The sequence below is a fragment of the Pelodiscus sinensis genome, chromosome 1 (assembly GCF_052426305.1).
Source record: "Pelodiscus sinensis isolate ZL-2025 chromosome 1, ASM5242630v1, whole genome shotgun sequence".
NCBI classification, from domain to species: domain Eukaryota; kingdom Metazoa; phylum Chordata; order Testudines; family Trionychidae; genus Pelodiscus; species Pelodiscus sinensis.
Genome location: NC_143052.1, coordinates 357,881,420 through 357,894,303, shown reverse-complemented (window position 1 = coordinate 357,894,303; position 12,884 = coordinate 357,881,420). Strand labels below are relative to the sequence as shown.

Below are 12,884 nucleotides of genomic sequence, written 5' to 3'. Positions count from 1 at the left end.
GAAAGTCAGGCTAGAGATCCTGTGCTATAGAGAGCCCCACATTTGCATGGTTTCTCCAAATGTGAGCGTGGATAATAATCACAAACCTTTTCCAAGACGTGTGCCAGAGGGAACCATCTGAGATAGAACAGGCAGTAAAAAGCCCTGGGGGTCACAGACAGTAAGAGCATAGAAACCTTGCTCAGTCAAATCAATGGTGAAAGCCTGACAATCTGAAGATGCTCGGGACATGTGCTCAGCTTTCATCCCCCAGCCTCCGGAAAGGACACAACTGATGTAAAGGGGGTATGTGAGACAGGCTGAGAGAATGGGGGTGCCTGCCCTCTGTGAACAGACTGAACATCAGGGACAGTTTAGTTTAGGGAGGAGACAAAGAAGGGGAATACGCTAGAGGAGAGGAAGATAAATAATTAATATGATTGCACTAACATGGAAAAAAGAGAGAAAAAAGAATTAGAAAAAAAACCAGGAAAGATAACTGTAATTTCTTTCAGAGTCCATGAGATAGCCAAAAGCTACAATTCCACAGTCATTGCTGGTGAAACACTTTTGGTCAAAACCCAGCTGAATAAAAAATCGAAGGAATAAATTAAGATGGAGGGAGCAATTCCTGGACAGTGTTCATGTGGAGAGAGCTGAGGTAGCTGTCCAGGAACACAGGACTGCTGATGCACCACTGGTGGAGGAGGAGATGGCTCAGAGTGGACACTGGCAGCTGGTTACTTCTGGCATCTGACACTGCTCCATCCCTGATCCGAACCCTCCCGCCATGGTACTAGGAAATCGTTATGTTCTTCTTGATAAAGGAGATAAGGAATCACTCCATATAAGACGAAGAGGAGAAGCCTCGTACCCCCAGGGCTCGGAGGTCTGCTGCCAGCACTGCGAATAGGAAATATAGGGCAGTGGTGATCAAAAACTCTCTTCTTATGGGGAAGGAGGCACTCATCTGTCACCCTGACATATCATCTTGGGAGGTGCTGCCTGCTGCGGGTCCATATCTGAGACGTTACGGAGACATCATCGAGGATTATCCGGCCTTCTGACTACTCCCCCATGATACTGTGAGGTGTGATGCTGAGCGGATCAAGAGTGACTACAGGGCTCCAGGAGTATGGGTAAGGAATTTTGGAGCACAGGTAGCCTTCACTTGGATCCTTCCTGTCAAAGGGAGGGGCCTGGGCAGGGACAGGTGCATCCTGGAGGTGAATGCCTGACTGAAAAGATGGTGTCACCAGGAGGGTTTTGGCTTCCTCGACCATGGGCTGCTATTCCAGGAAAGACTGCTAAGCAGGGTTCATGTCCACCTTTCGAAGAAGGGGAAGAGCGTATTTGGTTAAAGACTGGATAACCTTGTGAGGAGGGCTTTAAACGAGGTTTGACGGGGACAGGTGAACAAAGCACAGGGGTAAGTAAAGAACATGGAGACTTGGGAGAGGGGTCAGAAAAGAGGAGGAGTGTGGGCTATAATAGCAGAGAGAAAAGAGAAAAAAGGCAGAACTGGGACACAAGATCAAATCAGTATCTTAGATGCCTATATACAAAGGCAAGAAGTATGGGTAATAAGCAGGAAGAACTGGAAATGATAATAAATAAATACAACTATGACATCATTGGTATCACAGAGGCCTGGTGGGATAATATGATTGGAATATTGGTATAGAAGGGTACAGCTTACTCAAGAAGGACAGGCAGGGAGAAAAGAGGGGAGGTGTTGCCTTATATCTTAAAAATGTACACACTTGGACTGAGGTGGAGATGGACATAGGAGACAGACATGTTGAGTCTCTGTGTTAGGCTAAAAGGGGTAAAAAAAGGTGGGGGATGTCATGCTAGGGGTCTAATACAGGCCACCTAGTGAGGCGGAAGAGGTGGATGACTCTTTTTTCAAACAAATCACAAAATCATCCAAAGTGCAGGCTTTGGTGTTGATGGGGGAATTCAATTATGCAGACATACGTTGGAAAACTAACACAGCGGGGCACAGACTATCCAATAAGTTCTTGGACTGCACTGAATGAAACTCTTTATTTCAGAAGGTTGAAAAATCTACAGGGGGGGGAAGCTGTTCAAGATTTGATTTTAACAAATAAGAAGGAAGTGGTTGAGAAGTTGAAAGTGGAAGGCATCTTGAGTGAAAGCGATCATGAAATCATACAGTTCATGATTGTAAGGTATGATAAAAGGGAGAAAAGTAAATTAGAGACAACTGATTTCAGGAATGCAGATTTTGATAAAATCAGAGAGCTGATAGGAGGCATGGGAGGCAACACTGAGGGGGAAACCTACTAATGAGAGTTGGTAGTTTTTCAAAAGGTCATTATAAAGTGCACAAAAGCAAGTTATTCCGCTGCGTAGAAATGATGTCAAACCAATCTGATAGCTTTCTCTGAAAGAAAAACTAGTCTTGTGAATAAGAGAAAAGTGAGGACGTGGAGAAGGTGGACGTGGAAAGTCAGTGGATGTTATAAACCTTGACTTTAGGAAGGCTTTTGATACAGTCTTCCACAATATTCTTGCCAGCAAGTTAAGGGAATGTGGATTGGACAAACGGACGGTAAGATGGATAGAAAGATGGTTAGAAGGCCGGGCCCAGCAGATAGAGATCAATGGTTTGATGTCAGGATGGCAGCTGGTTTCTAGTGGAGTGCCCCAAGGTTCGGTTCTAGGACGAGTTTTGTTCAATATCTTTATCTTTTTGTTCAATATCTTTATTAATGGCCCGGATGAGGGGATGGATTGCACCCTCAGCAAGTTTGCAGATGACGCTAAGCTAGGGGGAGAGGTAGATACGCTTAAGGGCAGAGATAGGGTCCAGAGTGACTTAGACAAATTGGAGGATTGGGCCACAAGAAATCTGATGAGGTTCAACAAGGACAAGTGTAGAGTCCTGCATTTGGGACGGAAGAATCCCAAGCATATTTACAAGCTGGGGACCAACCAGTTCAGTAGTAGTTCTGCAGAAAAGGACCTGGGAGTTACAATGGATGAGAAGCTGGATATGAATCAACAGGGTGCCCTTGTAGCCAAGAAGGCAAATGGCATATTAGGTTGCATTAAGAGAAGCATTGCCAGCAGATTCAGAGATGTCATTATTCCCCTTTATTCGGCTTTGGTGAGGCCACATCTGGAGTATTGTGTCCAGTTCTGGGCCCCCACTACAAAAAGGATGTGGACACATTGGAGAGAGTCCAGAGGAGGGCAACCAAAATGGTTAGGAAGCTGGAGCATATGACTTATGAGGAGAGGCTGAGGGATTTGGGTCTGTTTAGTCTGCAGAAGCAAAGAGTGAAGGGGGATTTGATAGCAGCCTTCAACTTCCTGAAGGGGGTTTCAAACAGGATGGAGAGAGGCTGTTCTCAGTAGTGACAGATGGCAGAACAAGGAGCAATGATCTCAAGTTGTGGTGGGAGAGGTCCAGGATGGATATTAGGAAAAACTCTTTCACTAGGAGGGTGGTGAGGCACTGGAATGGGTTACCTAGGGAAGTCGTGGAGTCTCCATCCCTAGAGGTTCCTCGCTGCTTTTGCAGATTCAGACTAACATGGCTACCCCTCTGATACTTGACATCCCTAGAGGTGTTTAACTTTTGGCTTGAGAAAGCCGTTGTTAGGTTGATTTGGTTGGGATTGGTCCTGCCTAGAGCAGGGGGCTGGACTTGACCTTCTGAGGGCTCTTCCAGCTCTATGGTTCTATGATTCGGAGAGATATAAGTAAGGAAACAGCCACCCTGTTAGCCGCCAGAGCCCTGAGATATGAGGGGAGGAGGAGAGAGTGTCTGAGCATGAACACACAGCTGGCCCCCAAGAGCTTAGTTCAATTCTTCCTCCAAGAAGAGTTTTCCCTCCGTAGAGCCTGAGCAACCCATGGGCCACAGCCTCAGAGTTGTGTTTTGTATCGTACAGCTACTGACACCTTTCCTCCTGACGGATCCCCTGTGCCATGGAAATGCCCCAGCCACAAAGCTGAAGGTGTCAGCCAGGATGTACAAGCAGGAAATGGTGTCCCTGGGCTCTGTTCTCTACCGCTGGGTGACAGGGAAGGGATCATGTGAGGTTTCACTGTCCTGTTCCCTCCCTCCGGGGCACCTGGATTGGCCACGGTCGGCAGACAGGACACGGGGCTGGATGGACCATTGGTCTGACCCCGTCTGGCCATTCCTGTGATATTATAAATAAGAATGGGAAGGGCCTTGAGAGGGTGAGGATCTGAGCAGTGCAAAAAAGACCACAGACTAACTCCCCTCTTTGCACGCCCATAATGCATTGGGGATCTAGGAGGATGGTACCTGTAGATTCTGAGTTTGAAGTGTCTTCCCAGTGTCTTCTTCTCATGCAGCCACGTCCCACACCTCTCTCACCGCACCGTCTGCAGCAGCGGCCCGTGCTAAGAGCCATCACAGGCATTCACCTTCCTTCCCCCCCCCCCCCCACAACCCCCTTCTGTTCTGTAATGTGATTTGTCCTTTTCAAGTGTGTTCATTTTTTTTTTTAATTGTATCCTTTGGTATATATGGTTGTGACTGTTTTCTTCCATTATTTGATCTGAGGAAGTGGGTCTGGCCCACGAAAGCTCATCACCTAATAAACCATCTTGTTAGTCTTTAAAGTGCTACATTGTCCTGCATTTTGCTTCAACTAAGCTAGGGGGAGAGGTAGATACGCTTAAGGGCAGAGATAGGGTCCAGAGTGACTTACACAAATTGGAGGATTGGTCCTCAAGAAATCTGATGAGGTTCAACAAGGACAAGTGCAGAGTCCTGCACTTGGGATGGAAGAATCTCAAGAAATGTAACAAGCTGGGGACCAACCAACAAATAATAGTTCTGCAGAAAAGGACCTGGGGGTTACAATGGATGAGAAGCTGGATATGAGTCAACAGAGTGCCCTTGTAGCCAAGAAGGCTAGTGGCATATTAGGTTGCATTAAGAGGAGCATTGCCAGCAGATCCAGAGATGTCATAATTCCCCTTTATTCGGCTTTGGTGAGGCCACATGTGGAGTATTGTGTCCAGTTCAGGGCCCCCCACTACAAAAAGCATGTGGACGCATTGGAGAGGGTCTAGTGGAAGGCAACCATAATGATTAGGGGGCCGGAACATATGACTTATGAGGAGAGGCTGAGGGAGTTGGGTCTGTTTAGTCTACAGAAGCGAATAGTGAGAGGGGATTTGATAGCAGCCTTCAACTTCCTGAAGGGAGGTTCCAAAGAGGCTGGAGAGAGGCTGTTCTCAGTGGTGACAGATGGCAGAACAAGGAGCAATGGTCTCAAGTTGAGGTGGGAGAGGTCCAGGTTGGATTTTAGGAAAAACTATTTCACTAGGAGGGTGGTGAAGCACTGGAATGGGTTCCCTAGGGAAGTAGTGGAGTCTCCATCCCTAGAGTGTTTAAGTCTTGGCTTGACAAAGCCCTGGCTGGGTTGATTTAGATGGGATTGGTCCTGCCTAGAGCAGGGGGCTGGACTTGATGACAATCTGAGGTCTCTTCCAGCTCTATGGTTCTATGATTCTAAGAGCTATAAGTAAGAAAACAGCCACCCTGTTAGCAGCCAGAGCCCTGAGATGTGAGGGGAGGAGGTGACAGTGTCTGAGCATGAACACACAGCTGGCCCCCGAGGGCTTTGTTCAATTCTTCCCTCAAGGAGAGTTTTCCCTCCGTGGAGTCTGAGCAACCCATGGGCCACAGCCTCAGAGTTTTGCTTTGTATCGTACAGCTACTGACACCTTTCCTCCTGACGGATCCCCTGGGCCACGGAAATGCCCCAACACCAGAGCTGAAGGTGTCAGCCAGGATGCAGAAGCAGGAAATGGTGTCCCTGGGGGCTGTTCTCTGCAGGTGGGTGACTGGGAAGAGATTACGTGAGGTTTAATTGTCCTGTTCCCTCCCTCCGTGGCACCTGGCATTGGCCACTGTCAGTGCACAGGACACTGGGCTAGCTGGACTGTTGGTCTGACCCCGTCTGGCTGCACTTGTGTTCTTATGAAGAAGAATTGGAAGGGCCCTGAAAGGTTCAGGGTCTGTGCACTGCAAAAAAGACCACAGACCAATCCCCTCTCCTAGCAAACTCATAATGCATGGGGGATCTAGGAAGAGAAGACGGTACCTGTGGATTCTGAGGGGCAAGTGTCTTCCCGGGGAATGTGTCTCATGCAGCCACGTCCCGCACCTCTCTGGCCGCACCGTCTGCAGCACTGGCCCGTGCTAAGAGCCAAGGCAGGGATTGCTCCATCTATAAGGCAGCTCTGGGCTATCCCATTGGGTATCGCTCAGCACCCAGGGGAAGTGACAGCTGGCTGTAAACAGGCTGGAGACTGGGGACACTCAGGACAGGGTTTCTGTCTCCATGTCTGTGCCTCTGGGCTCATTAGCCAGGTTTACCTCGGAACAGTCATTACAGGACTTCCCAGTGGGAGATGGGACGATTCTGAATCTCTGCTGAGCCCCAAGGGAATTGGCTGCTCTGTGTATTTGTGTCCAAAACTATAATCGATTTGTAAAAGAAACAAGGAACCGAGGGTTGATGCCTAGTGCTCTAGAGTTGCTAGTTGCTCTAGGAGGGCTGAGCAGCCAGTAGAGATAGATCTACAGACAGACTGCTAAGGGGAGACAAAAACACTTTCCACAGGCACTCATGGCTGTTGCTAAGGGATCAGAAATCAATAGTTCTTGCCTGTATTTATCATTCCATTGTGCAGCACCCGCCACTAACATTGCCGCTCTCCCACTATCCCCCGATTTTCTTCTCTGCCCCCTCAGGACATACACCCCAGTGCTCTAGGGTGGGGTCTGTCCCCTGCTCAGCTGTGACACGCTCACAGCCAACACCCCGCAGACACTGCACCACCCCCTTTCCTGAGATGGGGTTGCCTCCTGCTGCACATTTGTCATACAGCGCCCTCTTATCATAACTGAAAGCAAACCTTAGACTGTGCCAGGGAAATGGGAAGAGCTGAGAGTGGGACTGTTTCCCACAACATGGAAAGGGAAGAGCTGTTCATAGGGGTGTGATACTGAAAGCTGTCAGTGGGGCTGCAATCCTGCAGAGGGGAGCTATCCTGCAGGGCGAGTACCTGGGGCAGATGCACCACCAGGAGAGTGGCCAGATCGGGCTGTATCTTGCCATCTTACTGCCCCAAAAACTTCTCTCCCCTCTGGCTATTGGTTGCTGTGCTGTGCAGGAGGAAAGGCACCGTATGGCCATTCTTATTCTATTATATTCTTTTGTTTTCCTCAAGGACAACCTCAATGTCAGCAAAGATGATTCTCATAAAAGCTGATAAAGATAAGAAAGCAGGAAGATGGGTTAACCGTTGTGAACATCTTTTTGAGCTCCTTTTTTTGGGCAGAAGAATAGTTCGCAATCGCTTGAAATCCTTCTTCTTCGGCACATCCTCAGAATCTCTTATTAGGGGCTTTTAAGAGTGATCCACTTTGTATTTATTAATATTACTATTTATCTGCCATTTTCATGTAATCATAGGACACTAGAACACAAAGAGAATTTGAGAGGTCATCAAGTCCAGGCCCCTGCCTGTGCGGTAGGACTCAGTACCATCTAGATAATCCCTGACAGGTGTCTATCTAACCTGCTATGAAATATCTCAAGTGACAGAGATTCAACAAGCTCCCTGGACAATTTATTCCAATATTTAGCCATCCTGACCATGAGGAAGCTTTTCCTAATGTCCCGTCTGAAACTCCCTTGTTGCAATTTAAGCCCATTGCTCCTTGTCCTGTCATCCGCGGTCAAGGAGAACACTTCCCTACTTACCCGTTGAGTCCATCTTTGGAGAAAGATGGGACTCTCATCTCCCTGTTACTTGGAAGAAACCACTCCGACCCAGAAATTGGAGGGAAAAGATAAAAACTCCTTTGTCCCAGTTAGAAATCCCTGCCTGCATTACTATTAACAGATCAGATACTTGGCTAGGGACAGGAAACATAAGAACATAAGAACATAATATAACTTTCACACACTGTGCAGGGGAGGTCAAAAAGGCAAATAGGATGTTAGGAATAATTAAGAAAGGGATAGAAAATAAGATACAATATCTCATTGCCCCTTCATAAAACTATGGTACGCCCACATCTTGAATACTGTGTACAGATGTGTTCTCCTCACCTCAAAAAAGATATTTTGGGGGCAACTAAAATGGTTAGGGGTTTGAAATGGGTGCCATATGAAGAGTGGTTAAAGCGACTGGGACTTTTCAGTATAGAAAAGAGGAGACTGAGGGGGGATATGATAGAGGTCTATAAAATCATGAATGGTGTGGAGAGGCTGAATAAAGAAAAGTTATTTATTAGTTACCATTATAGGAGAACTAGAGGACACCAAATGAAATTAATGGGTAGCAGGTTTAAAACTAATAAAAGAAAGTTCTTCTTCACACAGCACATAGTCAACCTGTGGAACTCCCTGCCAGAGGAGGCTGTGAAGACTAGCACTATAACAGAGTTTAAACAAAAGCTAGATAAATTCATGGAGGTTAGGTCTATAAAAGGCTATTAGCCAGAGGATAGAATTGGTGTCCCTGGCCTCTGTCAGAGGCTGGAGAAGGATGGCAGGAGTCAAATCACTTGATCATTGTCTTTTGTCCACCCCCTCTGTATTCTGTAAAGATGTTGAACAAAACCAGTCCAAGAATAAATCTTTGGGGCACTCCACTAGAAATCGACTGCCAACCTGATATTGAGCCATTGATCACTAACCGTTGGGCTCGACAGTCTAGCCAGCTTTCTTTCCATCTTACAGTCCAATTATCCAATCCATATTCCCTTAACCTGCTGGCAAAAATGTTGTCAAAAGCTTTTCTTAAGTCAAGGTATAGCACATCCACTGACTTTCCGACATCCACAAAGCCAGTTACCTCATCATAGAAGCTAAAAAGATTGGTTAGGCACAACTTGCCCTTCGTGAATCCATGTTAATTGTGCCTGATTACTTTCTCCTCTTCCAAATGCTTCAGAATGGATTCCTTTAGGATGAAATCCTCTCCATGATTTTTCCGGGGACTGAGGTAAGGTCGACTGGTCTGTAGTTCCCTGGATTGTCCTTCTTCCCTTTTTAAAGATGGGCACTACATTTTCCTTTTTCCAATCATCTGGGATGTCTCCCAATCTCCATGGCAGTGTCCAATCGCTTTTGCAGAAAAACTTGCCAGCTGTCTATACTGGCCACTTGAATTTCCGCAAGAGCACTGACTTTGTAATGTACAAAATCAGTGCTTCTTGCGGAAATACTATGCTGCTCCCGTTCAGGGAAAAGTCCCTTCAGAGCAAAGCTTTTGCGCAAAAGAGCCAGTGTAGACAGCTCAGATTTGTTTTGCGCAAAAAAGTCCCGATCGTGAAAATGGCAATCGGGGCTTTTTTGCACAAAAGCGCATCTAGATTGGCACAGACGCTTTTCCGCAAAAAGTGCTTTTGCAGAAAAGCGTCCGTGCCAATCTAGACGCTATTTTCCGCTAATGCTTTTAACAGAAAACTTTTCCATTAAAAGCATTTGCGGAAAATCATGCCAGTCTAGACGTAGCCCATGAGTTTTCAGAGATAATGGTCAAAGGCTCCCCAATGACATTTGCCAACTCCCTCAGAACCATCGGATGCATTAAATCCGGGCTCATGGATTTGTGTATGTTTCCATGGGCCTGGATTTAATGTATCCGAGGGCACTGAGGGAGTTGGCAAATGTCATTGTGGAGCCCATGGGCTCCTCAGTGCCTTGGTCACTGGCTGGCTCATGCTAACCAAAATGATTAGGGGGCTGGAGCATATGACTTATGAGGAGAGGCTGAGAGAGTTGGGTCTGTTTAGTCTGGAGAAGCGAAGAGTGAGGGGGGATTTGATAGCAGCCTTCAACTTCCTGAAGGGAGGTTCCAAAGAGGATGGAGAGAGGCTGTTCTCAGTGGTGACAGATGGCAGAACAAGGAGCAATGGTCTCAAGTTGTGGTGGGAGAGGTCCAGGTTGGATATCAGGAAAAACTATTTCACTAGGAGGGTGGTGACGCACTGGAATGGGTTCCCTAGGGAAGTAGTGGAGTCTCCATCCCTAGAGGTGTTTAAGTCTCGACTTGACAAAGCCCTGGCCGGGTTGATTTAGCTGGAATTGGTCCTGCCTAGAGCAGGGGGCTGGACTTGACCTTCTGGGGTCTCTTCCAGCTCTATGATCCTATGATACTCTGGCTGGTCTTCAATATGGTGGGCATCTACTGCAGTCTCCCAGCATGGGGGCCATCAGGAAGCATCTATCCCCTGTAGCAGCTGCAGCCCGGCTGAGCTTCAGGATCCACTCTTTGTTCTTCTTGTGACACTTTGTGACCAGGAAACAAGCCAGAATCTCTATTACACCCCACCCAGCACTTGCTAGCAAAGCCAGTGCCTCTCCAGCGTCATTAACCAGCAATCACGCTGCCTCCCTTCCCACTCCAGCCAGGCCTGCTGGGCCCAGAGCTGCATCCTCACAGCAGGCTCCTCGTCAGCCTGTGGCAGCTCCTGTCCCAACCCTGGAGATGGAGGGAGCCCAGATGGTGAGGATGTGGGTGAAGATGGTCCAGTGAGGGATGGAAGAAGAGGAGTGTCATAGCCAGGAGGGCTGACCGGCACTTGAGGACTAAAGGGTTAAGTAGGTGTCCTGTCCTTACCCAGGTAGCTGGTCAGGTAGGGATTTCAAACTGGGACAAAGGGATTTTTATCTTTTCCCTCCTTTGTCTGGGTCGGAGCGGTTTCTTCCAAGTAAGAGGAAGATGGGAGGCTTGTCTTTCTCCAAGGACGGACTCAAGATGGAAGTAGGGAAAAGTTTAGCTAGTCTGTCAGGTTTTATTGTTTTCTGCTTTGGAATTCGGAACTGAGGTCTGGGCTGTTAAAAATGTTTTTTTCTTTCTTTCAATGTGTTGTTTTTCTCTTTTGTAATGAAGCTTTCTAACCCAGGGAATTTTCTCTGAGTGTATCAGTTGGTGGTTCTTACCATCTAGCCACCTCAGCTATGCTTGCAACGATAGTTTTGTTTGGATAATAAAAGTTTGTTTTCTTTTTCTTATTAACCAGTATTAGTTCATTTCTGAGTCCTGGCAGGTGAGTCTGTCTGTCTGACTAGGAGTCAGCTACCACAGACTGCGGCTTGTTTTCTCTTTTCTTTTTCTTTGGGGAGAAGAGTTTGCGGTGCTGTGGGGTTGGTGAAAAGTGTCCACCCGTCGGTGGGTTCCAAAGTACTTGATGTTGGCAGCAAATATTCCCCAAAGTCTGGGTAGTAGAATTTTGTGGGGAAGTTTTGTACCAAAGCCTGTAGTGCAGGCCCCCCCACTTCTGCATTTGTCATGCTAGAGAGGGGAGCAGCCTTGACAGGGAGGAGAGGGGTGAGGAGAGTGCTGGGGCTTTGAGGAAAGTGTCAGAACAGAGATAGACACCTGGGGGATGCAATGCAGAAGGGTGGGGACCCATGGGAAAAAAGTGTCCTAGAGGCCGGCGTGCAAGGGACTAGGCAGGGAGAGCCCAGGACCTCAGGGATAGTTACTCAAAATTAAACCTTGAAAACCTCAGTTTTAAGGAGTTCTACGAATTCACCAAGAGGGCACAGGAAAAGCAGCACAGGATTTAATAAGTCTCTGATGGATCAGCCAGTGATTCAGGGAAAAGTGCCCAGCACCATGTCACCAGCCAACTCTGCACAGACCTCTGTCTGTGAACCAGGAGAAAATCTCAAGGGCCTTTATAAATAAACAGCTGCAGCAGCCTGTCCCGGAGCTGTTTGGTCATCACCCCATAGATAATGGGGTTTAGCATGGGGGGCATCTGGTAGTACATGTTGTTAATAAGAACCTGGAAAGGGTGAGGGTTCTTTTTGTCAAATCGGGTCACAAAAGAGAAGAAGAAAGCTGGGATGTAACATACTAAAATGGAGCAGAGGTGGGAGATGCAGGTCCCAAAAGTCTTGACTCGGGCATCCTTTGTGGGGAGGCTGAAGATGGCCCTGAGGATCTGGATATAGGACACAACAATGAAAATCATATCTAGTCCATTAACACAGAATAGCACAAAGAGGCCGTAGTAACTACTGACACTGAAATCACTACAGGCCAGCCTCACCACGGCCATGTGCGCACAGTAAGGCAGGGGGACCATGTTTGATCGACAATATGACCACTGCTTTGCCAGGAGGACAAAGGGAAGTATCAGGAGCCCACCGCGCAGCACCACAGCCAGGCAGATCTTGCTGACCACCGGGTTAGTCAGGATGGTGGAATGTCTCAGGGGATGGCAGATGGCCACGTAGCGATCCAAAGCCATGGCCATGAAGATCCCAGATTCCATCGTAGAGAAACAGTGAAAGAAATAGAGCTGAGTGAGACAGGCACTGAAATCAATCTCCCGGGAATTGAACCAGAAGACACTCAGCTCTTTGGGCAGGGTGGATGTGGATAGAATCAGGTCGGTGCCCGCCAACATGCAGATGAAATAGTACATGGGCATATGAAGACTCAGCTCTATCTTCACGATGAAAATGATGGTGATATTCCCCAAGAGGGCTATGATGTACATCATGCAGAAGGGGATGGAGATCCAGATATGGGCCATCTCCAGGCCAGGAATGCCCTGCAGGATGAAGACGGAGGGGTTGGTGAAGTCAGTTGTGTTGGAATCTGACATGGAGTAGAGTAGAATGGGTTCAACTCTGAGGTAGAACAATGTCTCCTGTATCTACCATATGTTCTTCTGACTTCCTGGTGCTCTGGGTCTAGGAAGATCATCACAGGAGAAATTCCTGGAAGAGAGACCATGTTCATATCACACAAACCATGCACTACTGGTAGCTGGTGTCATGTTTGAAATTGATTGATCTGTTCACACCCTGAAATGTGACATTTTCCTTATTTGGATAAATGAACAGCTG

At 47.5% G+C, this 12,884-nt stretch overlaps 1 protein-coding gene across 1 annotated transcript; it reads right to left on the bottom strand.

The window, feature by feature from the left end:
* Window positions 1–11,692: 11,692 nt before the first annotated feature.
* LOC149526121 (olfactory receptor 51E1-like) lies at window positions 11,693–12,640 on the bottom strand. The gene has a single exon (XM_089773960.1). The coding sequence runs from the start codon at window positions 12,638–12,640 to the stop codon at window positions 11,693–11,695; it is 948 nt and encodes a 315-aa protein (XP_089630086.1).
* Between the last annotated feature and the right edge of the window lie 244 nt (window positions 12,641–12,884).